At 41.4% G+C, this 27436-nt stretch overlaps 1 protein-coding gene across 2 annotated transcripts in view; it reads left to right on the top strand.

Annotated features, from left to right (window-relative positions):
* Positions 1-27436, top strand: part of Fam185a (family with sequence similarity 185, member A) — a 55400-nt gene that overhangs the window by 6376 nt on the left and 21588 nt on the right. The window contains 4 exon segments of one of the 2 annotated variants that reach the window (NM_001395612.1): positions 7608-7700; positions 12334-12472; positions 19981-20022; positions 26628-26723. In NM_001395612.1, coding sequence (NP_001382541.1) covers positions 7608-7700; positions 12334-12472; positions 19981-20022; positions 26628-26723 — 370 coding nt within the window. 2 annotated transcript variants of the gene reach the window in all.

Raw genomic sequence — 27436 nt, 5'->3', positions numbered from 1 at the left:
CGCTTTTGATTATGGCTGTGCCCTGATATTTTCCCATCTTGAAGTAAAAGTATTTTAGTGGAGTCCACAGTTAAGAGACTTTGAATTTTAAAGACTTTCAATTTTAAAAGATGTGGGCTGTTTTAAAGGGATTGATCTTTTAATATGTAAAGACTGTGGGACTCTTAAAGATATTTAGATCTTAGGGATGAATAAGAAAGTAAGGGTTGAGGCTTACTTATGATGTGTTGTTTGCGTGTCAAGTTGACAAGGGGTCAATTGTACTGGCTAGTTTTGTGTGTTAACTTGACACAAGCTGGAGTTAATCACAGAGAAAGGAGCTTCAATTGAGAAAATGCCTCCATGAGACCCAGCTGTAAGGCATTTTCTCAACTAATGATCAAGGGGGAAGGGCTCAGCCCACTGTGAGTGATGCCGTCCCTGGGCTGGTAGTCTTAGGTTCTATCAGACAGCAAGCTGAGCAAGCCAGGGGAAGCAAGCCAGTAAGTAACATCCCTCCATGGCCTCTGCATCAGCTTCTGCTTCCTGACCTGCTTGAGTCCCAGTCCTGACTTCCTTTGGTGATGAACAGCAATGTGGAAGTGTAAGCTGAATAAACCCTTCCCTCCCCAACTTGCTTCTTGGTCATGATGTTTGTGCAGGAATAGAAACCCTGACTAAGACATGTGTGTGTAAAATAGCATTTTAGTAACAATAATTACTGTGAATGAATAGAAGGTACTGAGAGTCTCAGCTAAGCCTGCCTTATTCTTGGAGCATCTTCCCTTGTCAAGAATAGAAAGTAGGAGGCCCCTAAAGGCCTCCAAACTCGCTGGGGAACACAGAGCTGGTGTGGTTGGCCTGGGATTTGACCTTACATTTGAGCTTCTGAGCTTCAGCCCTCCCCAGCTCCCTCTGCTAGCTAAGGCATGCTGCATTTACTCGGCGTTCTTAAGGAATAAAGTAAGTTCCTGTCACACATTGCATTCTTAAAAAATGTATGTAGCATGATAATTGCCCCCAATAATTTCTGACTTATTGTCACTTTAAACTTTATTTCATGTTGTGTGGGAATTAGGCAAGTTACAGATCACAGTGTCAGTGTCTTTAAGCCATAGGCCTCTTTGGAAAATCTCATGATCATTTCTTGCTAAGCAAATGCACATGTATATGAATGCTGCCTCACAGCATCCTGAGTTCAGAGACTCCAGAAACTCACTTAAGGTCAGCTTCAGGTCTGAAAGCAGAGCTACTTTGGAAATAGATCTTTCTAAAAGTTCTTTGATAATTTGATGGTCAAATTCACATCTGTGACTGTGACCCTGTAAGCCAAATTCTTTGGAGAACAGGGTTTTTTGTTTGTTTGTTTGTTTGTCTTTTCTTTCTTTTTTTTTATTTCTTTACTTACATTTCAAATGCTATTCCCTTTCCTGGTTTCCTGTCCATAAGCTCCCTATCCCCTCCCCCCATTCATCCCCCTTACTGTACCCCCATATTCCCCTGCACTGGGGGTCCAACCGTGGCAGGACCAAGGGCTTCCCCTTCTACTGGTGCCCCAACAAGGCTATTCTCTTCTTCATATGCAGTTGGAGCCCTGGGTCAGTCCATGTATAGTCTTTTGGTAGTGGTTTAGTCCCTGGAAGCTCTGGTTGGTTGGCATTGTTGTTCTTATGGGGTTGCAAGCTCCTCAACTCTTTCAATCCCTCCTCTAATCCCCCAAGGGGGTCCTGTTCTCAGTTCAGTGGTTTGCTGCTAGCATTGACCTCTGTATTGGACATGCTCTGGATGTGTCTCTCAGGAGAGATCTATATCAGCACGCATTTTTTAGCTTCATCAATCTTATCTAGTTTTGATGGCTGTATATATATGGGCCACATATGGGGCAGGCTCTGAGTGGCCATTCCTTCAGTCGCTGCTCTAAACTTTGCTTCCATATCCCTTCTATGGATATTTTTCCCTTTTAAGAAGGAATGGGAGCATCCACATTTTGTTCATCCTTCTTGAGCTTCCTGTGATCTGTGGATAATTCTGTGATCTGGGTAATTCGAACTTTTGAGCTAGTATCCACTTATCAATGAGTGTATGCCAAGTGTATTTTTCAGTGATTGGGATACCTTACTCAGGATGGTATTTTCTAGTTCATTCCATTTGCCTAGGAATTTCATGAAGTCATTGTTTTTGATAGCTGAGTAGTACTCCATTGTGTAGATGTACCACATTTTCTGTATCCATTCCTCTGTTGAAGGGCAGATGGGTTCTATCCAGCTTCGGGCTATTATAAATAAGGCTGTTATAAACATAGTGGAGCACGTGTCTTTGTTATATGTTGGAGCATCTTTTGGGTATATGCCCAGGAGAGGTATAGCTGGATCCTCAGGTAGTGCAATGTCCAATTTTCTGAGGAACCTCCAGACTGATTTCCAGAGTGGTTGTACCAGTCTGCAATCCCACCAACAATGGAGGGGTGTTCCTCTTTCTCCACATCCTCGACAGCATCTGCTGTCACCTGAGTTTTTGATCTTAGCCATTCTGACTGGTGTGAGGTGAAATCTCAGGGTTGTTTTGATTTGCATTTCCCTGATGACTTAGGATGTTGAACATTTATTTAGGTGCTTTTTGGCCATTTGATATTCCTCATCTGAGAATGTTTTATTTAGCTCTGTACCCCATTTTTTAATAGGGTTATTTGGCTCTCTGGAGTCTAACTTCTTGAGTTCTTTGTTTATTTTGGATATTAGCCCTCTATCAGTTGTAGGATTGGTAAAGATCTTTTCCCAATCTGTTGGTTGCTGTTTTGTCCTAACCACAGTGTCCTTTGCCTTACAGAAGCTTTGCAGTTTTATGAGGTCCCATTTGTCGATTCTTGATCTTAGAGCATAAGTCATTGGTGTTTTGTTCAGGAAATTTTCCCCAGTGCCCATGTGTTCGAGACCCATCCCCACTTTTTCTTCTATTAGTTTGTGTGTATCTGGTTTGATATGGAGGTCCTTGATCCACTTGGACTTAAGCTTTGTACAAGGTAATAAAATGGATCGATTTCTATTCTTCTACATGCTGACCTTCAGTTGAACTGGCACTATTTGTTGAAAATGCTATCTTTCTTCCATTGGATGGTTTTAGCTCCTTTGTCAAAGATCAAGTGACCATAGGTGTGTGGGTTCATTTCTGGGTCTTCAATTCTGTTCCACTGATCTACCTGCCTGTCTCTGTACCAATATCATACAGTTTTTATGACTATTGCTCTGTAATACTGCTTGAAGTCAGGGATGGTGATTTCCCCCAGAAGTTCTTTTATTGTTGAGTATAGTTTTCGCTATCCAGGGTTTTTTGTTATTCCAAATGAATTTGCAAATTGCTCTTTCTAAAGAATTGAGTAGGAATTTTGATGGGGATTGCATTGACTCTGTAGATTGCTTTTGGCGAAATGGCCATCTTTACTAAATTAATCCTGCCAATTCATGAGCATGGGAGATTTTCCCATCTTCTGAGATCTTCCTCAATTTCTTTCTTCAGAGACTTGAAGTTCTTGTCATATAGATCTTTCACTTGCTTGGTTAAAGTCACATCAAGATATTTTATATTATTTGGGACTATTGTGAAGGTTGTAGTTTCCCTAATTTCTTTCTCAGCCTGTTTATCTTTTGAGTAGAGGAAGGCTACTGATTTCTTTGAGTTAATTTTATACCCAGACACTCTGCTGAAGTTGTTTATCAGGTTAAATAGTTCTCTGGTGGAACTTTTGGGGTCACTGTCATATCATCTGCAAATAGTGATATTTTGATTTCTTCCCTTCCAATTTGTATCCCTTGACTTCCTTTTGTTGTCTGATTGCTCTGGCTAGGACTTGGAGTACTATATTGTCTAGTCCCTGATTTTAGTGGGATTGCTTCAAATTTCTCTCCATTTAGTTTGATTTAGCTACTTGTTTGCTGTATATTGCTTTTACTATGTTTAGATATGGACCTTGAATTCCTAATCTTTTCAGGACTTTTATCATGAAGGGGTGTTGAATTTTGTCAAATGCTTTCTCAGCACCTAATGAAATGATCATGTGGTTCTTATCTTTGAGTTTGTTTATATAGTGGATTACATTGATGGATTTCCGTATATTAAATCATCCCTGCATCCCTGGGATGAAGCCTACTTGATCGTGATGGATGATTGTTTTGATGTGTTCTTGGATTTGATTTGGAAAATTTTATTGAGTTTTTTTGCATCAATATTCATAAGGGAAATTGATCTGAAGTTCTCTTTCTTTGTTGGGTCTTTGTGTGGTTTTGGTATAAGAGTAACTGTGACTTCATAGAAGGAATTTTGTATTGCTCGATCTGTTTCTATTTTGTGGAATAGTTTGGACAGTATTGGTATGAGGTCTTCTATGAAGGTCTGATAGAATTCTGCACTAAACCCATCTGGTCCTGGGCTCTTTTTGGTTGGGAGACTTTTAATAACTGCTTCTATTTCTTTAGGAGTTATGGGGGTTGTTTAGATGGTTTATTTGTTCCTGATTTAACTTTGGTACCTGGTATCTGTCTAGAAAATTTTCCATTTCTTCCAGATTTTCCAGTTTTGTTGAATATAGGCTTTTGTAGTAGGATCTGATGATTTTTTTAATTTCCTCAGATTCTGTTGTTACATCTCCCTTTTCATTTCTGATTTTGTTAATTTGGATACTCTCTCTGTGACCTCTGGTTAGTCTGGCTAAGGGTTTATCTACCTTGTTGATTTTCTCAAAGAACCAGCTCCTGGTTTTGTTGAGACTTTGTATAGTCCTTTTCATTTCTACTTGGTTGATTTCAGCCTTGAGTTTGATTATTTCCTGCCTTCTACTCCTCCTGGGTGTATTTGCTTCTTTTTGTTCTAGAGTTTTTAGGTGTGCTATCAAGCTGCTGACATATGCTCTCTCCTGTTTCTTTTTGCAGGTATTCAGAGCTATGAGTTTTCCTCTTAGCACTGCTTTCATTGTGTGCCATGAATTTGGGAATGTTGTATCTTCATTTTCATTAAATTCTAAGAAGCCCTTAATTTCTTTCTTTATTTCTTCCTTGACCAAGTTGTCATTGAGTAGAGCATTGTTCAACTTCCATGTATATGTGGGCTTTCTGTCATTATTATTGTTATTGAAGACCAGCCTTAGTACCTGGTGATCTGATAGGATGCATGGGATTATTTCTGTCTTTCTATATCTGTTGAGGCCTGTTTTGTGACCAATTATATGGTCAATTTTGGAGAAGGTACCATGAGGTGCTGAGAAGAAGATATATCCTTTTGTTTTAGGATGGAATGTTCTATAAATATCTGTTAAGTCCATTTGGTTAATAACTTCTGTTAGTTTCTCTATGTCTCTGCTTAATTTCTGTTTCCATGATCTGTCCATTGATGAGAATAGGGTGTTGAAATCTCCTACTATTATCGTGTGAGTTGCAATGTGTGGTTTGAGCTTTAGTAACGTTTCTTTTATGAATGTAGGTGCCCTTGCATTTCGAGCATAGATATTTAGGATTGAGAGTTCATCTTGGTGGATTTTTCCTTTGATGAATATGAAGTGTCCTTCTTTTTCTTTTTCAATGACTTTTGGTTGAACATCAATTTTATTTGATATTAGAATGGCAACTCCAGCTTGTTTCTTCAGAACGATTGCTTGGAAAGTTGTTTTCCAGCCATTTACTGTGAGGGAGTGTCTGTCTTTGTCTCTGAGGTGTGTTTCCTGCATGCAGCAAAATGCTGGGTCCTCTTTAGGTATCCAGTCTGTTAGTCTGTGTCTTTTCACTGGGGAATTGAATCTGTTGATGTTGAGCGATATTAAGGAATAGTAATTGTCGCTTCCTGTTATTTTCGTTGTTAGAGGTGGAATTATGTTTGTGTGTCTCTCTTTTGGTTTCATTGCAAGGAAATTATATTCTTGCTTTCTGTATGGTGTAGTTTCTCTCCTTGTTTTGGAATTTTCCATCTATTATCCTCTGTAGGGCTGGATTTGTAGAAAGATATTGTGTAAATTTGGTTTTGTCATGGAATATCTTGGTTTCTCCACCTATGTAAATTGAGAGTTTTACAGGATACAGTAACCTGGGCTGGCATTTGTGTTCTCTTAGGGTCTGTATGACATCTGTCCAGGATCTTCTGGCTTTCATAGTGTCTGGTGAGAAGTCTGGTGTGATTCTGATAGGTCTGCCTTTATATGTCATTTGACCTTTTTCTCTTACTGCTTTTAATATTCTTTGTTTTGTGCATTTGGTGTTTTAACTATTATGTGATGGGAGGAATTTCTTTTCTGGTCCAATCTATTTGGAGTTCTGTAGGCTTCTTGTATGTTTATGGGCATCTCTTTCTTTGGGTTAGGGAAATTTTCTTCTATAATTTTGTTGAAGATATATACTGGCCCTTTAAGTTGGGAGTCTTCACTCTCTTCTATACCCATTATCCTTAAGTTTGATCTCATTGTGTCCTGGATTTCCTGTATGTTTTGGGTTAGGAGCTTTTTGTGTTTATATTATCTTTGACAGTTGTGTCGATGTCTTCTGTGGTATCTGCTCCTGAGATTCTCTCTTCTATCTCTTGTATTCTGTTGGTGATGCTTGTATCTACAGCTCCTTGTCTCTTCCTTAGGTTTTCTATATCCAGGGTTGTCTCCCTTTGTGCTTTCTTAATTGTTTCTATTTCCGTTTTCAATTCCTTCACCTGTTTCATTGTGTTTTCCTGTAATTCTTTCAGGGATTTTTGTGTTTCCTCTCTAAGGGCTTCTACTTATTTACTTGTGTTTTCCTGCAGTTCTCTAAGGGAGTTCTTTATGTCTTTCTTAAAGTCCGGCATCATTATCAAAAAATGTGATTTTAAATCTAAATCTTGCTTTTCCGGTGTGTTTGGATATCCAACATTTTCTTTGGTGAGACAACTGGGCTCTGATGATGCCGAGTAGTCTTGGTGTCTGTTGCTTAGTTTCCTGCGCTTGCCTCTAGCCATTGGGTTGTCTCTGGTGTTTGCTTGTCTTGCTGTTTCTGGGAGTGACTTGACCCTGCTGTAGGTCTCTGTGTCAGCACTCCTGTAGAACTGGTTCCCTGTTTTCTTTCAGCCTTTCCTGAGAACAGGTGCTCTGATTTCAGATGAGTAGGTGCTTCTGGAGACTGTCTCTCAGCTCTAGGCACCGGCAAGAATCACCTTTGATTGGGGTCCTGCCCTTGATTGCTCCTAGGTCCTTGCACCCAGGGGGCACAGTTGGCATTAGGTGATTCCCCCTTGAGTCTGGACTGTGGGCAGAGGGTAGTCTCCTCTGACTTCTCAGGAGTGTCCACACTTCTTAGGGTCCAGCTCTCTCCCCTACAGGATTTGGGTGCAGTGAGCTGTTTGGCCAGTTCAGTTCAGTCCTGAGCACAGACCAGAACCTCGGGTACTGGCAGCTGACTGTTCCTATATCCCTGGGTCCAGAGGCACTGTGCAGTTGCCCTTCAGACCGGGGATATGGGCAGAGGTGTGCAGAAGTGGCAGTCTGTCCTGCGGTCTCAGGATGTCTGCACCTTGTTTATCTTTTCAATACTTTGTTTAAATTCCTGGATGATTTTGTTGACATGCACAGAAGAAAAAGTTTCGTGCAAGCTTACTTTCTCTATCCTCTGTGGTGTTTTGTTTTTCAGAGTCAAAAGTTACATGTGAACACAAAAGGAGGTGATGTGGTCTGTCTTGGAACAATTTACGGAAATATAGACATCCACGCGTCAGATAAAAGTGTAAGATGACGACACCTTCATGAACTTCCTGAGCTTAGCTTCCCACAGACAGCAGCTGCCTCAGCGTTCACACTGTCAGGTTTCCTTCTTAGTGCCTTTAGTTCTTTAATAAGCTCATATTTGGACCTGAATTTTAGTGTGATTTAATACTTCTGATAGTTATTTAGTTCGTTAGAGTCACTAAACCCTTGATATTTAATAATGACTTATCTAAAGAGGCTTTTATCTTCATGGTTTTGACTTAAAATACCTCACTAAGTAATACCATGGTAGATAATGGACGAGTGCGGGAATTGGATTTCTCTTAGGTGCTGAGTTTACTGAGCACTGTGCTCTCCCAGACGTGCTGCCTATGGCCGTCCTAAGGGTGCATTCTGAAACGGTGGCGGCGGTCACTTACAGACAGCACAGATTTAACTCATGGGTTTTGAAAAGAGAAAGTGATGTTGAGAGAGGAGAAATGGCAGCAGAGGGACTCTGGGATGCATTGGAGGTTGGGTAAGCAGTTGATGTGCTCAAAATACATTATATACTCAGAGAACTCATAGGGAAATTAAAAACCACCTGAAAGTCGGCTTCCTCAGCGTTTCCACTAGGTGGTGCTGGGAGATAAAACTCCTGCTCCCCAAAGCTTTACTCACACCCACACCTCCACTCTCCCACTCCCCACACACACAGCCAGAGAGATTGGTGGTTACAGAAAGATGGTTTGTATTTTTAATTTCACCTATTTATATCATGCTGGTAATAGTAAAGGTTAAAACTGGGGACTGTGCATTTTCCATTGCTACTGTGATGAGCAGTGCTTTAAATCTTAAAAGAAAAGATTGCATGCAATGGTGAAGGTTATGAGCATATCTTACAGAGTATTGTTGGTACATTTTAAAAAAATTATATTCCATTTTACTGTTCGTGTGTGTGTGTGTGTGTGTGTGTGTGTGTGTGCGCGTGCACGAGTGCGCGTGTGCGCTAAGTCAGTTGTCTCCTTTTCCGTGTGGGTCCTAGTGACAGACTTAAGACTGCCAGGCCTGGCAGCAGCTGCCTTTGCCCCCTGAGCCATCCACGGGCACTGTGCTGGTACAGGGAGGCAAGGTGGACTGTAGCATTGTCTCCACTGTGTCAGTCTCCCATCACTGCTTTCTCGGATTCTGTGGGAAGCTGTTTAAACTAAATATTCAAATAGGTAATAAACCTTTTAAATTAAACTTGGAGAGTGTTTCAAGATCCTGTAACCTTAGGTCTCTGCTCTTGGAGAGGACCTTTAGTTTTGCCAGTCGGATTGCTATCTCCTTAGAAGTACAACAGGCAAATGGCACAACTTTGCAGTTCCTTCAAATTCAGCCCTTGCATTAGCTGTATTTGAAGTGATATTATATGTAATGTTACTATAATGTTACGTGTTCTCTGTGGGGGGCAGTGCATATATGTGCACGTAGGCCAAAGGTCAGTGTCGCCATGGGGAGTCTTTCTCAATTGCTATTCATCTTCTTCTTTCGTGTGTGTGTGTGTGTGTGTGTGTGTGTGTGTGTGTCTGTGTCTGTGTCTGTGTGTGTGTGTGTGTGTGTGTGTTGTTGTTGTTGTTGTTGTTGTTTTTATTTGAAACGGGATTTCTCTGTGTAGACCAGGCTGTCCTGATACTCTCTCTGTAAACCAGGCTGGCCTCCAACTCAGAGATCCGACTGCCTGTGTATGCTGAGTGCTGGGATTCGAGGCCTGAGCACCACCACCCAGCTACCTTGGTTTTGAGGCAGTGCTTCTGTGGCGTTTGACAGGGTTGGCCAGCCAGTGAGCTCCAGGGGACCTGCTTGTCTCCACCGTCCCAGCACAGGAGTTCTAAGCTTGTGGCATTGGGGTTTTGCTTGCAGGCTGGGGATCCAAATGCAGGCCCCAGTGGGACTGTCAAATACTGTACCAATAGAGCCCCAGCCCCAGCGTCAGTCACATGCTTCCAGTCAGACATGAGTACCAGAGATTTACCTCATCTATGTTGAGTAGCTTGACCAGTAATTGCTAATTTGTTCCAGCTGTTATAGGTAATTGAATATTTCCTAATCCTATTTCCTATTAAACTATTTTCTTTCTTGCCTATTTGGTAATATTCAAAAAACTTACATTTTTCTATTTTTCTTCTGTAGTATTAACTTTTAAAACATATTTGGAAGTTTATTTAAAAATATAAAATACTTACTAGTTAAGAGCACACATTGAGAATTAAACTTCCTGACTCAACCATTTACTTAGTTTTTTTACTTTTGACAAGTTTACATTTGCATGTCTCAGTTTTCTCGAAAATGAAGTGATAACAGTGGACCTATTTGAGAATGGCTAGGAGGGCATCAGTACCGTTTATTGCTGACACAAGGCCTTGCGTGTGGCTGGCTCTGACATGAGCTTGCTTACAGTGGGGATAAAGGTAAAGAACCACAGGAGACGTAACCAGCGCCTCACGTCCCTGAACCTGCTTCTCACTGCTCGAGAGACAGATGGATGTGTTGCCTTTCTTACTCTACAAACTAGATAATGAAAACTAGATGGACATCGTGTGCAATAGCTATGTTGGTTGTGTGGCTGTTTTAAATGATAATTTCAGAATCAACCTTTATAACTTAACCCAATATAAGCATTCATTTCATGTGACAGTCAGTTAAATGATGGCACAGCTGGCACAGCTGCACTTTCTTTCCGTCTGGACTTCAGAGTCACAGCACTTCCTGAGAACTCGGTCTGTGTGACTTGTAAGAACTTATAATAATAATAATATATATACATATATACACACATATGTGTAAATTAACTTAAGTATAGGGAAAAATCCTTCCTTGTGTAAAAATTAATTTTAGCAGTACCTCCCAGGAAAGTATTTATTTTCTGGGCTTTCTTTTCTCTCTTTAAATAACTTCTGTTAAAAATCCGAGTATACAGTTCAATCTAGGTGTCTACACATGACATTTTATCCACTAATACTACGACAGTAAATAAGATTTTATCAGTGTGTTGCTGTCCACTGTGTCAGTTCAGTGTCTGATACAGTTCAGGACATGTGGCCCTAGCCTACTAATTTTTGTTCTTGAGAATTGTGTGGAATGTTTGACAACTCTATTGTGTTGGGGAGTGTGCGAGGATTTACTTGCTTTTGGTTGCTTTGGCAGTGCCGGGTGTCTGTGGCTTCCTAGGGTTCATTTGGTTTTGAATGAGCAGTACAGAGCATTTTCCATGGGCTCATAAGAGTGCCTTGAAGTCCAGCTCTATTAAATATGGTGGTGAGCAGACTTGGTGCACAGGCATGCCTTAGCAATTCAGTATGGTTCAGATACTTAACTGCTCATCTTCTGTGTTCCCTAAAACAGCCCCATTCTCTGTGGAAAGGTCAGCGCATGGCATTGTGTTGCCTGTTTTATGGAAATTCTTGGAAGGTGTGAAACCGAGACTACTAAGCAAGCCTGGGAGGAGGGCCGGTGCTGACATCAGTGTGCTCAGAACTTAGTGCTGTTTGTTTGAATGCCCTGGTGTTTGTTCCTGGGCCACTGGTGTGGTAAGCCATCCTAGTAATTGAGAGTGCAGTGCCCCGTTCGTGTGCACACGTCTTTGTTTATTACATGGTAGATGATGGCACTCTTACTGTCTTCGTCTCCTGTAGTAAATAATATTTGAAGCATAAACACACCCTGAATTTTGTCAGGAGATTTAAGGATAAACATAAAAGTCCTCTCATTGCTGGAAAGCTACTGCCTTGTTGACAAAGAGTGGAAATGTTTCAGAAGTTCATAGTTAGAGCGGCATCATGTGAGAGAAATTGTGCATCCCAGCAGAATCAGAATGAATCTGTACAGGAGTAACAAGGCATCTGACTAGTGATAACATAACAACGTCATCTGTAACAATCATGCTCCCTACTGAGCAGGACGCTAAAGGCAGGCTTGCCCCTCCTCCAGTCCCACTGTTCACTGTGGCATTGGAAGGCGGGGCCAGAGGAGGGAAAAGGATGGAGAAGAGTACGAGAACACAATGAATTCTTATGAACATAAGATGAGTGGAATAAGCAAGGGACTTGAGGGTCATTTGGAGATAAGTATGCATGTGGTATTTTTTCCTAGTAGAAATAAATTATTGGAATTAGTGAGTTTATTGTGGTTGCTAGGTTGCACATCAAATATAAAAGTCAAGAACATAAACTTTTAAGAGATACTGTGTAAGAGCACTTTTCAAGTATCTGATGAGAACAAACTAATAAGATGTCTACATAGAAAACATAACATTGTTCAGAGAAAAGAAAGAAGGCGTAAATCAATGGAGGACTTGCATATTGAATTGTTCCCCATCAGAGAATGCATGTTGCTCACAACCTTGCAGTTGTCAAGGTGACGGCGTACTTCTCCTGAAGTTGGTCTTCACTGTAGAGCAGTGGTTCTCAACTCCTAATGCTGCAATCCTGTAATACAGTGCCTCATGTTGTGATGACCAGTAAGTTTGCTGCTGTTATGAATCACTGTGTAAATATCTGCCGTGCAGGCTGTCTGAAATGCAGCCTCACGGGGGTCGGGACTCACAGTTGAGAAGTGCTGTTCTAGATGAACTGTTTTGGTTGTTTACAGTCTGTTTTATAATGAACTGATTACAGTCTCTCTTTTACTAGACTGTGACCATAGATAAACTTCAGGGAAGTTGTGTTAATATCTCTACGGAGGATGGTTTGCTTCAAGCCAAGTATCTGTATACAGACTCTTCATTTGTGTCTTCTGCCGCTGGAGACATTGCATTAGGAAATATTCATGGTAAGCCACAGGCTAATGTACCTCAGCCTTTCTCCATGGCTTAAAGCTCAGAGATAACACAGTTCAAGAAAGACTGGGGAACTGACCCTCTACATAACTAATTGTAGAGTAGCCATCTTTTTAAAAAAAAAAAAATCTGTGAAAGTAAAATGACTTACAAGCTAATTTAATTTAATTTTGAAAAGAGTTTGGAAATTTTGCTATTATATATAAAACTAATAGTAGTTCTGATTTTTTTTTAAAGATTTGTATTAGTTTAGTGTGTGTGGGCATGTACCCGAGTCATCTCTCCAGCCCCAGTAGTTGATATTTAAACATATTTTTATGAGAAAAAACAATATCCAAGAGATGAGATAAAAGCAGTGTTAATAAAGATGGAATTCTTAGTGGTTACTTTCATGATACGAGAGGTTAAATGAGTTAAGCGTTTGGGTAGATCAAATTATAGAGACTATGATACTAATTTCGGGTACACTACATTAATGTGCATTTCTCCTGGCACAGGTCCTCTTAGCAATGTGCTATTTCAGTTGTCTTTGAGTGTTCTTTTGTGATCTCCAAAGCATATATCCACAGAGAGCAACAGTACTTAGTTAATGTTTGCATTGTGGAAAGAGAAAGCAAGAACATATAATGTTGAGATAATCTGGCCAAAGGCCTACTGGTGGTCGGTGTTATTCTGCTGTTTTATATTTCCACTGAGCAGATGATTCAAAGCCAGGTGTATGCTCTGAATACATAGGGGTAGTATTACGACCCACTTAGTCCTTGAGAAAGGACAGTGTGTGCACATCTGCCAAGTGTGCTGGGCCTTCCTCCAGGAAGTGTGGACTTGAACGTTTTTCCATACACGGTCCACTCATTTCACTTCTCAGTAAGCTGGATATCCGTGTCCATACATTTTGGCAGCACACCCACATTTCAGAATTGAGCACAAATTATTAAGTTGTATTTGAATGTGGTTACTTCTGGTCATGCTAGCAAGTAACAAATTAGCAAGTAGTCTTCTGTTTGTAAAAAAAAGCATGCTTAGGTAATTGGAAAACCCTTGCACCCCAACTTAATGGCTAAGCCTCAGCACGCCCTACATTACTTGAACCTAAATAGAGCAGAGCTATACATTAGTAGTAACGCAGTAGTGAGCAGTAACAACTTGTAGTTTCGTAGTTTAAATGACTTTTAATAAGGCTTGCACTTCTGAGGTGGTCATAATTAAGGTATTTGGTTGGAGCCCACTGCTCACCCTGCTCAAGCACAAGCTGGGAAAACCCATCTGCCCTCCTTCTCCCAGCCCAGCTCGCACTGAAATAACTCTAAAGGAGTGGCGCCAAAAGCTCAGTTGCACATTTCCGGCAGCCAGTACAGCCTGCCTTGCTGACCTGAGCAGCCTGCCTTGCTGACCTGAGCAGCCTACCCAAACATCCTCCTAGCTGCCTAGGTTCTGACCATGCTCAGGCATAGGCCCAGCTCCTGGCTGACACATCCTCACACCTTGCCTGAGAACTGTGCAATCTCCCTGCCTTTCCTCAGCCCTGCTCTTGGGGACTGGGGAATGGACGAGGGAGTTGAGCCAATGAAACCTGTATTTATTTATTTTTATTCTGGTCTGGTCTGGCCTATATTGCATTTGGTAGGAAAAACATGTTAGTATTATAAATAATACACAAGTAGGTTTTGGTATAAAACAATCCTTACCAAGGTAGATACTGACTGGCCAACACTACAGGAAAAGCTGCTGTTTTCCATTCTGCTTTCTACCATGTTCAGATTCAATGCCTTTTGCTTTTTAAATATTTTATTTCTTTCATTTTAGACAGGCAGAATGGGATTTGGGGAAACTTACCACTAATTGAACACATTTCTGTTAAAGTTACTGAAATAAATCTTGCTAGTTATAAGTGTTTGCCCTTTTGTTTTGTAAGGTCTTTGAATATTCATTGACTTTAATATGAAGTCAAGTGCACTTCCTTACATGGTTTAAATGCAGGTCTCGTGCACTGTTGCCTCAGTAGGCTCTCCCTGAAGGGACACCGAGACGGAAGTAAGAATGCAATGTGCTCACTGCACAGACTTCTTGGGTTCCGTGCCATGTCAAAGGAAGAAAGCCTGTCTTCATGGAGAAGCCAGACTTGGTAGACTTGCGGCCACCCAAATGCAGCTCTGAAGCTGGCGAGGATCCTCAGGCTTGTCTCAAGTTGTAGTGAGGGAAGCGAGCTTTATCTCCCCGGTCATTGGATCCCAGCTGCTCCAGGAAGGAGCGTGATCTTGGGCCAAGATGGCTGTCCTCAGGTGAAGCAGTTCCTAAAGAGGGCTGTCCACAGAGGGCTCTCTGCCAGCAGTTCTCTCCGCATCTGTGAACATAAGCCCTTCAGGTATGAAGGAGGCTCTGCATAATGAATCATAGCCTCTGCTGTGGTTAAATTTATTCATTCGATGCATTTATTCCTGGCTACTATGTGCCAGGTTTCCAGGAGGCAGGGTGCAGAATTGGGCAAGAAATGGTAGCCATCTTTAAGGAATACACAGTTGAATGGAAGGACTTCCTTTTCATTTCCCCTCCCACCTATCTCCTGGTGCTGTCACTCTGCTTCAAAGCAACTTTCTCACAACTCCTTTTATTACTTTGGTACATCCGTAAGCAAGAATAGGGGAGGGGTTCATTCAGTTACTTTCATGTCATTCGGCCAGCTTCCAGCACAGACCGAGGGGCAGGTAAGGGTCCACATCACTGCAAGACCCCAAACATACATTTCAGTGACTTCTTTGTTCTAATCCTCTCAGCAGGTGGTTGTATAACACAAGTTATAAAAACATCTCCCAAACTTAGTTCTGCACAAGAAAGAACACACAACACAATAACCTCTGATCCAATTGATGAGATATAATTGCCCACCTAAACATACAAAGCCCAGTACACATCCATCCCTTAAGAACATTCATAACAACCTGAAAATACACAGAGTGGAATCTTAACATCAACCTCCATGTTTTCTCCCCAGCTTCTCTCTCGTCTCGTTCCAGTCTCCTCCTCTTCCCTCAAACTTTTCTCCCACCCATCCTTCCTTCTCGTCCAATGACAGGCCTCGTTCTATCGTGTACCTGCCTTCACCTGTGTAATGACATCATCCCACACATCTTTTAATAATAAATAAAACTGAGAACATATCTAAGACCTGCCTTTTCAGGATTTATTTAGTTTAGCTCCTTTTTTTTTTTTAAGGTTTAAATTGATTTTTCTTCTCAGAGCTGAATCCAATATATAATTCTAAAAACCTTTCTACACAACTGAGGAAAACCTGGCTTTTTGGTGAGTTGGACTAAGTGTGTGTACATTACCTCATCCCAGACGCCCCTAGACAGATGCTTACAGATGTTGTCTCTTGCAGAAGTGGCAGAGACAGTTCAAGTTCTAAGGAGGGAGGAAGAGAAGCACACAGGTATCGATGGGCCCTGGCAGTCATGTCTTCTGATAGTCTCTCGAATGCCGGTACTCTCCGGACTTCTGTGTGTCTCTGTCCCACTGCATGTGGGACATATTTTTGAGTCTGAATCACTCCTGCATCTCGATATTCAGTTTGTATCTTTAGCCCTGACCTCCATGTGTGATCTCACATAGCCAGTGAATTTTCCCAAGTATCACACATTCAGCCTTTCTTTTTTTTTTCTTTTTTTTTTATATTTTATTTATTTATTATATATGAGTACACTGTAGCTGTCTTCAGACACACCAGAAGAGGGCATCAGATTCTGTTACAGATGGTTGTGAGCCACCATGTGGTTGCTGGGATTTGAACTCAGGACCTCAGGAAGAGCAGTCAGTGCTCTTAACCACTGAGCCATCTCTCCAGCCCACATTCAGCCTTTCTAATGTCCTCCTCACCCCTGCTCCTCACCCTAGCCTCCTGGCCTCATCCAGAGTTTCTTATCTTTATTTACACTTGCAGGTTTGATGCTACCATAGCCCCATGCTATGAATTCATGACTTTTAAATCCCCTCTCATCTCTCTCCACTCAGCCACTAAATCTAAGTTTCATAAATCTCCTTAATATTCCTTCAGTCTACTCCACCTTTTTCCTTTGGTTCCTAGCCTTCCGCAGACTCTGTCTCCTCTATTGGAGCAGTAGTTCTGCCTCTGGCCTTGCCTTTTTCAAGCCCATCTCCCTCATGTAGCAGTAGTGGTTTATTAGAAACACATCGAACACACTGTTAGTCTCAAACCCTTCTAACATCCTGCTTGGGACTTTGCCTTCTCTTCCAGAACTGTATGAATCCTCATTTTTTGTTATATATGGTTCTAAACTATTTTATACCCCTGAGACCTGTATTGGAGCCTTGAGTCATAATGACTGTGAAATGCTTTTCCCGGAATTTTAAAATCACTATCTTCCCCCCAACCCCCCTCAATCTTTCAGTACTTGGCTAAAATATTCTCCCCTTATCTGTGGCTTTCCATTGTCTATAAATTGTTGCTTAGTTATAAATTCCTCAAGAGAAAGGACTGTATTTTGTCTCTGAATTCTTAGCATTTAGCCTTGTGACTTACAGATAGCGAGGGCCCTCCTTCCTATCTCCCCCATGTACCACCTCAAAACCACCCGAAGGGCTTACCTCTGAGGACACTTGAAAGGCTCTGTGTAGGTCATGGAGATGTATGTGCTGTTAACCACAATCATATTTTTTTGCTGAAGAAAAATAGTGTTTTTAATCTTTGAATTGAATCATTTGTTTTTCTCTAACCATGTTAAAATGAAGGTTGTGAGATCAGAAAAACTATGTTTTCTTAAATACTGGAGTTTCTGGCAAAGTTGTACGACTGGAGACTATCAGAAAACACATAGTTACCGTGGGCCATATGGTTCTGATTTCACAGAGAGTAAAACCTTTTCCTAAGTCTAACTCAAGTAGCCGATGCAGTTATTCTTCCAGTGATCAGAATGAAATAGATGAAAGCAACACGGATAATTATGCTGACGGTGCCATCGTCCATCGGTTTACTTGAGTGGATTCTGTCTTATTCTAAAAAATAGCTAAGGCAGAAATTCATCTGTACATTCTGAATGCTTTGGGGTATTTCTGTTTAAGGTAGAGATTTTTTTTTAAAAAGTATTTTGGTGTTTATTGAAAATACATTTTTGTATATTTTAATATGTTAACTGATATATACACATTCCCCTAATGTTTCCTTCCTTCAGCCCCTCTCCTGCCCCCTTGATGGCCTCTTTTTCTTTGATTATTATTGTGTGCTTCTATGCACATTTTTGTTGTCTATTCGTTATTGAACATTTTTTGAAATTTTCTTTATAACCTTTCTTTAGCTTCACAGCCTTTTTGTTCCATTGTGTTTTTACTGCGTATAGAACTCTAATATCAAGAGCGGTGTTATTAGATACATGTCACTATAATGAGAAGTAATCTTCATTGTCTGTGGATCTTAAACTTTTCTCCTATAGCTGTAAGAATCATTTTGTCAAGGTTTCATATCACAACCACTAGTGACAAGTTTGAGAGGATCATCATATTTTCATTTAAAAATAGTATTTTGCTACATTAATTTAAGACTATTGTAAGTGTGTGGGGCTCAGTTTTCTTGTGTCTGGGTGCCTGGATTCACTAGGTGACTACTAGGTGATTACAAAACTGTCTTAGTTCTAGAGTGGCCTAGCTGGGTCTCCGACTCAACATCTCTCCTAGGATTCTACTCACAATGTCAGCCTGGGCTGAGTGCTTTTATCCACATTCAGTGAGGGTGAACATAGCTCCATGCCTGCTTATGACTGTTGTCCTGTTAGCCAGAGGCTTGTTGGTTCCCTTGTCCAGTGGCCCATTCAAAGGGCAATTGTTGTGTGCCGTCCGACTTCCATGAGAATGGTAGAGGGCTACAAATACAGTCATAATCTTTATAACCTAACCGTGGAAATGCCAGCCCACAACCTTTAGGCAGGTCGCCGAGGTCTGGTCTGCACTGATGAAGACCATCAGGATGGGGAATAGTGGGAGCCATTGTAGAAGCTGCATGCTTTTGGCCACTGTTGGCATGTGATGTGAGACTCTATTTCCTGGGTTTGAAAATTGGAAGAGAGTATTTAGGGCACACTAATGAAGTAATACTAACACATTTAACAAGATATTCAAAGCCTTGTAACATCATAAGACATAAAAATAATTTTATGGGCTTCTCCATGTTCTTATCCTGACACAAATGCCCCTCCCCCTTGTTCTTGAACTCACATGAGAGGAGGGTGGGCCTTTACAAGGATTTTTGCCATCCTGCATGCCTGACTACTGGGCAACACAATGCCTTTCTTGACATACTGTTATTTATAAAATTTTATGAAATAAAATTACTCTGGGTTAATTCTGAATTCAAGTTATTCCTTGTTTATATAGTTTGGGATGATATTAGAAGAGATGAAGTTAATGAATACATTTTGGGGGAAGAAGCTATGATTTTCTGATTCTAGAGGTACTGGTACCCACAAACACACATGGGAAGAACAGTCCCATTTAAACAGTGTGCTGAGAATGGTTGTAATAACTTTTCCTCATTCCGGAAAACATGGCTCATTGCAGAGGGAAAAGCTTCGAAGGTTTTCTTCTCTGTTAGCCATACATCTGTGTATTCGTTATCCTTATCCTCAACCAGCTTAACTCTTGGCTCAGACATGGCAAGTGGCCTGAGAAAAAAAGACATGTCCATGAGATATCTGTGTCATTGGTTAAAACATGGCTTTGTGAGACCGTGTCTAGTTAAGGAGTTGATGTCTATGTTGAAAATGTACGGGGGCCCTTTTGAGTATCCCTGACAGGCTTTTTGGGTGATGTATTAGCTGGTCTTGTGTGTCAACTTGACACAAGCTGAAGTTATCACAGAGAAAGGAGCCTCCCTTAGGAAATACGTCCATGAGACCCAGCTGTAAGGCATTTTCTCAACTAGTGATCAAGAGGGAAGGACCCAGCCCATTGTAGGTGGTGCCATCCCTGGGCTAGTAGTGTTGGGTTCTATAAGAGAGCAAGCTGAGCAAGCCAGGGGAAGCAAGCCAGTAAGTAACATCCCTCCATGGCCTCTGCATCAGCTCCTGCTTCCTGGCCTGCTTGAGTTCCAGTCCTGACTTCCTTTGGTGATGAGCAGCAATGTGGAAGTGTAAGCTGAATAAACCCTTTCCTCCCCAACCTACTTCTTAGTCATGAGGCTTGTACAGGAATAGAAACCCTGACGAAGACAGGTACCATTATCTTTTCTACATGTGTAAGAATGATTGTTTTGTAATTATGCTATAAAACCTAAAGATCTGGAGAGGGAGATGAAGGTTATATGCCTAAAGTCATTTGTTTCAGAATTGCAACTACATCTCCGACTGGATTTCTGCTATTGATAAAAACAACCATAAGAGAAGTGGCAGTGCTAAGTGACAATGTGGCTATACATTTGTGCATTTGGATTCTCTGTAACACAGTCCCTTCTCTAGTATCTCTGGTAACGTGGAATTCTTGTTTTCTCTCTTTGCAGGAAATATCGTGTTAGAAAGCAAGATGGGTAACATTTCAGTGGGTATGTGTCAAGACGCTGCTTGGTAATGGCTTACGATAGCTGTAGTTGGGATGCTTTATTAAACTCTGTAGTTTATCTCACTTGATGTCATAGGTCATGTGTAGACAGACCAGTTGGAACATGTCTACTTAGAGAAAATGCCCTGGACCTAGTGTTAAGAAAGAAAAATCTTAGGAATGTCTTGAGTTCTTTTAACTCTCTCAAAGAAAGGTATAATAAAGTATGTATGTATGTATGTATGTATGTATGTATGTATTATGTATGTATGTATTATGTATGTATGTATGTATGTATTATGTATGTATATGTGTGTGTGGATGGATATATAAATTTCTAAAACTATTGCATTTGACGTCAACTGTTAATACACCAATACCTTTTCATTTATATTTGTGAGTGTCTGCTATGTATCAGGAACTCTTTTAGTACTAGGGAATGTTTTGGTCAACAAGCTACTCATTTTGTCTAGGAGCTGTCACCTCTGAGTGCCAGGTAGAAAAAGAAATGTAAGTAGCAAAAGGTGATTTCAGATCACTGTAAGTGCAATGAAGACATGAGAGTAACGGGATGGAGATTGCCTATGGGGAAAAAGTTACTTCTGTTAGACAACTGGGGAAGAGGGAGATTACCAAAATAATGACTAAAAGGCTTGCAAAATTGTGTGTACAGAACTTTCACCTGGAGGGATAGTGTTGTGGCATGATGATCTTTACTTTATAGCTAATATTCACTTGTAACTGAGCACATACTCTGTCTGTCTTTCTGGGTCTGTGTTACCACGCTCGGTGATGTTTTCTTGTTCCATCCATTTCCTACAGGTGCCATCCTGGCATTGTTTTTAGCTGCTGAGTAATGCTCCACTGTGCTGTACCCTTCTTCATCTGGTCTTCTGTTGGAAGAGTTTAAGTTTTCAGTTTCTGCCTACAATGAATAAAGCTGCTCTGAACACAGTGGAGCAGGTCTCCTTGTGGTGGGATGGAGCATCCTCTGGGTGTATGCCCAGGAGCAGTACAGCTGGGTCTTGAGCTAGATCAATCCCCAAGTTTCTGAGACACCACCATATTGATTCCCACAGTGGTTGACCCACCAGCAGTGAAGGAGTGTTTCCACTTGCTCCACATTCTTTCCAGCATGTGCTGCCACTTGAGTTTTTGATCTTAGCCATTCTGACAGGTGTAAGATAGACTCTCAAAGTAGTTTTGATTTGCTTTTCTCCGATGGGGAAGAATGTCTAACATTTCTTTTAAGTGCTTCTTAGTCATTTGACTTTCCTTTGTTGAGAATTTTGTTTAGATCTATACTCTGTTTTTAAATTGATTACTTGTTTTGTTGATGTCTAGTTCCTGAGTTCTTTATATACTTTAGATGTCAGCCCTCTGTCATATGTGGGGTTGGTGAAGATCTTTTCCCATTCTGTAGACTGCCATTTTGTTCTGTTGATGGTGTCCTTGGCCTTACAGAAGCTTTTGAATTTCATGAGGTCCCATTTATTAATTGCCTGTGCTATTGATGTTTTGTTCAGGAAGTTTTCTCCTATGCCAGTGTGTTCGAGGCAAGTCCCCACTTTCTCTTCTGTCAGGTTCAGTGTTTTATGTTGAAGTCTTTGATCCACTTGGACTTGAGTTTTGAACAGGGTGATAAATATTGATCTATTTGCATTCTTCTACATCCAGTTAGACCAGCACCATTTGTTGAAGATACTTTCTTTTCTTTATCAAAAATGAGTTGTTTATAGTTGTTTATAGGTGTGTGAGTTTACGTTTCTTCGATTCGATTCCATTGATCAAGGTGTCTGTTCTTTTGTCAATACCATGTGGTTTTTATTACTACAGCTCTGTAGTACAGCTTAAGCAGGGAAGGTGAGGGCTCTGGAAGTCCTTTTTATTGTACATTATTGCTTTAACTATCCTGGGTGTTGGGTTTTCCATATGAAGTTGAGGATTGTTCTTTCAAGGTCTGTAAAGAATTCTGTTGGAATTTTGATGGGGACTACATTGAATCTATAGATACTTTTGGTAGAAAGGTCATTTTTATTATGTTAATCCTACTAATATGGGAGGTCTTCCCATCTTCTGATAACTTCTTCAATTTCCTTCTTCAAAGACTTGAAGTTTTATCATACAGATCTTTCATGCTACAATCCACAGACCCAGAGAGGTTAAAACACAAGGAGAGAATACAGAGGGACACAAAGACCTCCTTGGGAAGGGGACTGGGACAGGTGGGATTGGGAACAGGAAGCTCAAGTAGTGGGGGAACACTGGGAGAAAGGACTGGAATTGGGGGAGGGGAGATTTTGGGAGCAAGGTAGAGCCTAGTACAATAGGAATTCATGGAGTCTACGGGAGCACATGGAGCTGAAGCTGCCATCTTCCGTAACCAGACAACCTCTGGTGCAGGAATTAGGACACCAATACAGCCACAGAATAGACCTACATTTTGTCCTGCCTGCAGGGTGTTCTGGGACCAGAGCCCAGCATAGTTGTCATCAGAGAGACTCCATTCAGCACCTCATGAAGGCAGATTGAGTCCCATAGCAAACATTAGGCAGAGCTCGGGGGTCCTGCAGGAGAAAGGAGGAAGGATTGGAAGAGCCACAGGGCTTGAGGACACCACAGGAAGATGGCCCACAAAATCAACTGACCAGGACTCACGGGGCCTCACAGAGACCAGAGAGCCTATGGGAGTCTGACCTAGGTCTTTTGCATGTGAGTTTGAGTAGCTTGGTGTTCTTGTGGGAATCCTAACAGTGTGGGGGAAGGAGGTGTCCCTGACTCTTTGCCCTACTTGTGTACCCTTTTCCTCCTCCTGTGATGCCTCATCTTATTGTGGCTTGTTACACTGTGATCTGGTATTGGGGGGAGGGGAAACTACAGTCCAGCTGTAATATGAGAGAATAAAGAAATGGGTTTAGCGTTTTGAGGTGTACAAGGAAGGCCGTGGAGGACACAGTGGAAGATGGAGTGCTACTAGACCTTAGACCATTGCGTGTGTCTTAGGAGCATTATCACGAGAAGGTGCAGATGGTGGGTGTCATTCATTCAAATTCAGGATGCTCAGCCTGTAGTAGCTCTCTTTCTGAGACAAAGGACCCTCCTGAAGTTAAAGTGAGTGAACAGAGAAAGGAATGGTGTGGTGGAGAACAGGAATGCTAACAGAATCGCTGGCCCAGCCCTACTTTAGCTTCCCATGCTGCCCCTTCAAGGCGTTGCCAAAGTTGTGTCTCATCTATTAAAAGGCCGAGACTAAAAACGTGCTTCGCACATGCTCGGCCAGTCTTGAAGAAGCTCTCTGTTTATCTAAAGGACGACAGCACTTTTAAAATGGTAGCTCGGCAGGCTCAGCTGTTCTCCTGTTAACAAACTGTATGATACAAATACATGCTTCCTTGTTGAGGATGGTGTTAAGCTGGAGGTTGACATCAGTAGTTCTCTTTTGAGTCATTAAAAATAAAACAACTCAGTGGTCTCTGTCAGACAACAAGGTCTTTGTCCAGAATTCTAATGATAGCCATTTCTCTGTGGGAGTCGACATAGCTGCCCATCTGCTTTCTCGTCTGTTCTCTTGCCTACTCCCTTAAGACTTCTCCAAGATCTGTAGAATTTCTTCACAATGCTAATTTTTAATATATGAAATTCTTATGGAGAGAGCCTTAATTTTGCTATTGATTAATTTGTGTTATAGAAAGTTTGTCATGCTGCATAACTTTTTAAAGTAAAAGCTATCGGTTCTACAATTTAAAACGTTTGGAGTTTCATCCGTGAGTAATTTCCACCGCATTGCCTTTCCCTACCGACTCCTCCAATCCCCCAATCATGTCCTCATCTTTATTTTTAGTGTATACCCACATACACACATATATCCATACACGCATGTATGTATATGTATACTACAGCTTGCTGAGTCCACTTGATGTTATTTGTGGTTTTGTGTTTATGGCTGGCTGGAATTATATAACCTGGTCTGGACTCACGCCTGGAGACCCTTCCTCTCCTCTCAGCAGCCATGTATTGCCTACAGCTCTTCGTGCACGGGTGGGGCCTTATGAGGTTTCCCCTCCCACTCCGGAATGTCAGCTGATGGTGGTATTGTGTAGGTCCTACATAAGCAACCATATTTTTTTGAGATTTTCATGTTTGCTACATGGTTTTAAGTGTTGCATGTCTATTTCTTCTTTATAAAATACATTTTGAGTTTTTTAAACAGCTTTGCAAGATGAGCCATTAACAAATCTCAAGGCTGATAGCATTCACATATAATTCCTTTGTAACTTATAATTATTTTCCCATGGGGAAGAGAATTAAAGTATTGTTTGTCACGTAACATCCTTGTGGAATCACCCCTTCCCTCGAGAAAGAAAGTCAAACTAATTTTCAAACACATCACTTTATTCAAGCTGGGATGATACCTTACACATAGGTAGTGGACGTGTTTGTTGTTGCCATAGTATATTTTTACGTGGCTTCTTCTAGAGTTTAGTAAGAGGTTTTTAAGTGATGTTTCTGTTGCTACTCACCTAGCAATGATGTAGCCAGCCTCTGCCTCACATCACTTACTAAATGTCTTCGTTCCCTAACATCAATATTTACTTTTGACACTTGAAAACTAATAATTGAGGTCTGATAAAGGACATTTTAGTATAGGTTGCAGACAAATTATTTTAAATGATTGTTGAGCCAGATCTTGAATAATTCACTTCAAAGTTTTATTGAAATTATTTAAAATTTTAAAGATCAATGTTGCCTTTATGGATATATATTTTCTCTCCATATTTTACCAACAGTATTATTTTCCACATAATTTTCACTACAGTTCCTGTTTTGCTTCTCAGCTGTAGTAGTAAAGGTTCTTTTCTCTCTCTCTCTCTCTCTCTCTCTCTCTTTCTCTCTCTCTCTCTCCCCCCCTCTCTCCCTCTCTCTCTCTCTTTTTTTCTTGTCTCAAGTTTATTTGTAAAAACAGCATAGGACGCTGGTCATCTGCAGTAGTGTGTAGGTGGGTGTGTCACAGCGGTCCGTCTGTCTTCACACTGGCAGGAGCCTTTTCTATGGGGCCTTCACAGGGGCCTGGGCACCCTTGGGAACCTGAGCTGGAGCTGAAGCCTGGGCCTAAGCTGGAGCTTGGGCCTCTGCCTTGGTTTGAACCTTGGGCTTTGGTTGGCAGAGCCTACAACCCTTGGCCATGTTGCTTCGAATCTTCTCCCAAGCTCGGGGTGAGCGCTGAAAGCAGACGGCTGAGTTTGCGGCTGGAGCCCTTTGGCATCTTGGGCTTGATGGCCTGAGGCTTCCCGAGGGCCTTGATGGCCTCTGCTCCGTGCACTCACTGCCTTGGCATTGTTGGCCTGCATCTTCTCCAGGCCTTTCTTGTTGTGCTTCTTGGCAAAGCACATGTTCCTCAGAAACTTGGGGTCGACCCCCTTAAGAGATTCGTTATCTTTGTGACCTGGGTTTCTTGATGCCATTTCTGTGCCATTTGCGGGACTGGTTGTGTGCGGTGTGGTTCTTGGACTTGGCCACGTCTGCACGGTAAACCGCAGCTCCCGCAGCGCCTGTAGTAAAGGTACTTGATAACAAATGTTTTTAAGGGAGGCTTCTGAAAAGGACGTCCTGTAAAGGACGGTTGGGCTAGGTATTATGGTAAACGTTTGGTGCCAGGGAGGCAGGGAAAGACCCTTACCACTGACACCTATGTCGTTCTCCAGTTTTCTTGTGTCTGACTCTGTTTCTCCTTGACCTTAAACTGTTGGTCTACTGGAAACAAGAGACAGTGAAGACATCAGGACGTTTGAGTCCAAATAAATTAGGATGTCTGTAGTCTGATGTGAAGATACCTGTCCAGATGAGAAACATACAAGGAAGTACTTACTAGATGAAAGCAGATTCCCTCTCCCAGGGACTGCTCCGTATCCCTGCTTCCCCTCTAAGAAACACAGTAAACCTTATGTGGGTAACACGTTACTCTTACTGCAGCAGGTTTGCTGAGAGGGAAAAATATGAAATTCTTCGATTTCTCACTAACCTTGCTCCATTCTGGGAGTTTGACTAAATTTGTCAGTATGAGAGTGGATGAGATTCGTGAGTGGAGCTTTTTGGTCTTGGCATTGGCTGCCAATTGTTACATACCATCCTTCCTACAATCAGGTTTTAAGAGGTGAGCTATGGGTCAGGAGAGATGGTTCAGTGGTTAAGAGCACTGGCTGCTGCTCTTCCAGAGGACCTGGATTTGATCCTCGGCACCCACTGATGGCTCACAACTATCTGTACCTCCCCTTCGGGGACCAGATGTCCTCTTCTGGCTGCTGTAGATACTGGCCCTGCAAGTGGTGGATAGATATATATTCTAACAAAATATCCATATACATAAAAAATCAAGTTAAAATTTTAAAAAGAGATGCATATTCAGAATTTAGAATAGTTTTATTATCTGGGTATAGGTTTTTAAATTTCTAATGTGTTTTGATAAAAACAATAATGTTGTTATAAGAAAAATCTAAAGCTTTTCAAGGTTTATAGGTTCTTACACAAATGTCAGAGCAGGGCCTTTAATTTTGTTTTTAACTCCATTTACTCCATTAAGAACAGTCATGGATACAGTTTTCTTTCTCCCAGATTCGTCCTGTGGATGTCTAAAAGCCTCCAGTGATCAGGGTGCCATCGATGTGTACATCAGTCAGCTAGGGGAAGTGGTGCTCACCTCGCAGGAAGGTGAGCCATTGGAGTGTCGCAGATTTGTTGCAGTGTGAGACCGGTGAATAGCTGGGATGTGTGAGAATGATGGAATATTTGGGAAGCAGGTGGTCGAGTTTTCTACTGTGACTTAAGGACATTTTCTTCTAGTAGATCATGATTTAAACACTGTTATTGAGCTCTCTAAGCCAATCACCAATCCTGGTTCAGGACAGACGGCCATGAAAACAGTCTTTTTGTAGGACAAACAAAAACGTTGTTACAGTTTGCCTGTTACTGAAAATGTGTCTGTGGGGATCTTTCAGTTTTGCTGTATAGAAAATAAGAGGATTCATTATGGGGAAATCTCTAAGTTAAAGTTTTCTTGCCAGCCTACAGAGAGCCTCCTGTGCCATTACTGTGGAATGTTTGTAGCCCTCAAAGCACAATCCCAAAGCTTCTGCACAACAGCTTCCCATAGCAGACTTCTGATGTACTTGTCTGTCATTGTCATACAGGAGACTTACTCTGTCATATACTTTCTATTCGCCGAAAGCTGAATGTGAGCTGTTTGCATCTAAAGAGTCGTCCTAAGTATGTGTTTTGTTCCTCTGAAAACTAATTGTATGTACATATACATAGTCATACACATGTGCATGGTGAGGAGTGACAGCATCCTTAGCTGTGTGGGTGGGTGACCAAGGTGCAGAAATCAAACCATGCTTCTGTATGCAAGGCTTCAAAAGACTGAG

Source organism: Rattus norvegicus, chromosome 4 (genome assembly GCF_021556685.1).
Source record: "Rattus norvegicus strain SHRSP/BbbUtx chromosome 4, alternate assembly SHRSP_T2T, whole genome shotgun sequence".
Taxonomy (NCBI): domain Eukaryota; kingdom Metazoa; phylum Chordata; class Mammalia; order Rodentia; family Muridae; genus Rattus; species Rattus norvegicus.
The sequence above is the reverse complement of the archived record's forward strand: the minus strand, read 5'-3'. Positions and strand labels throughout refer to the sequence as shown.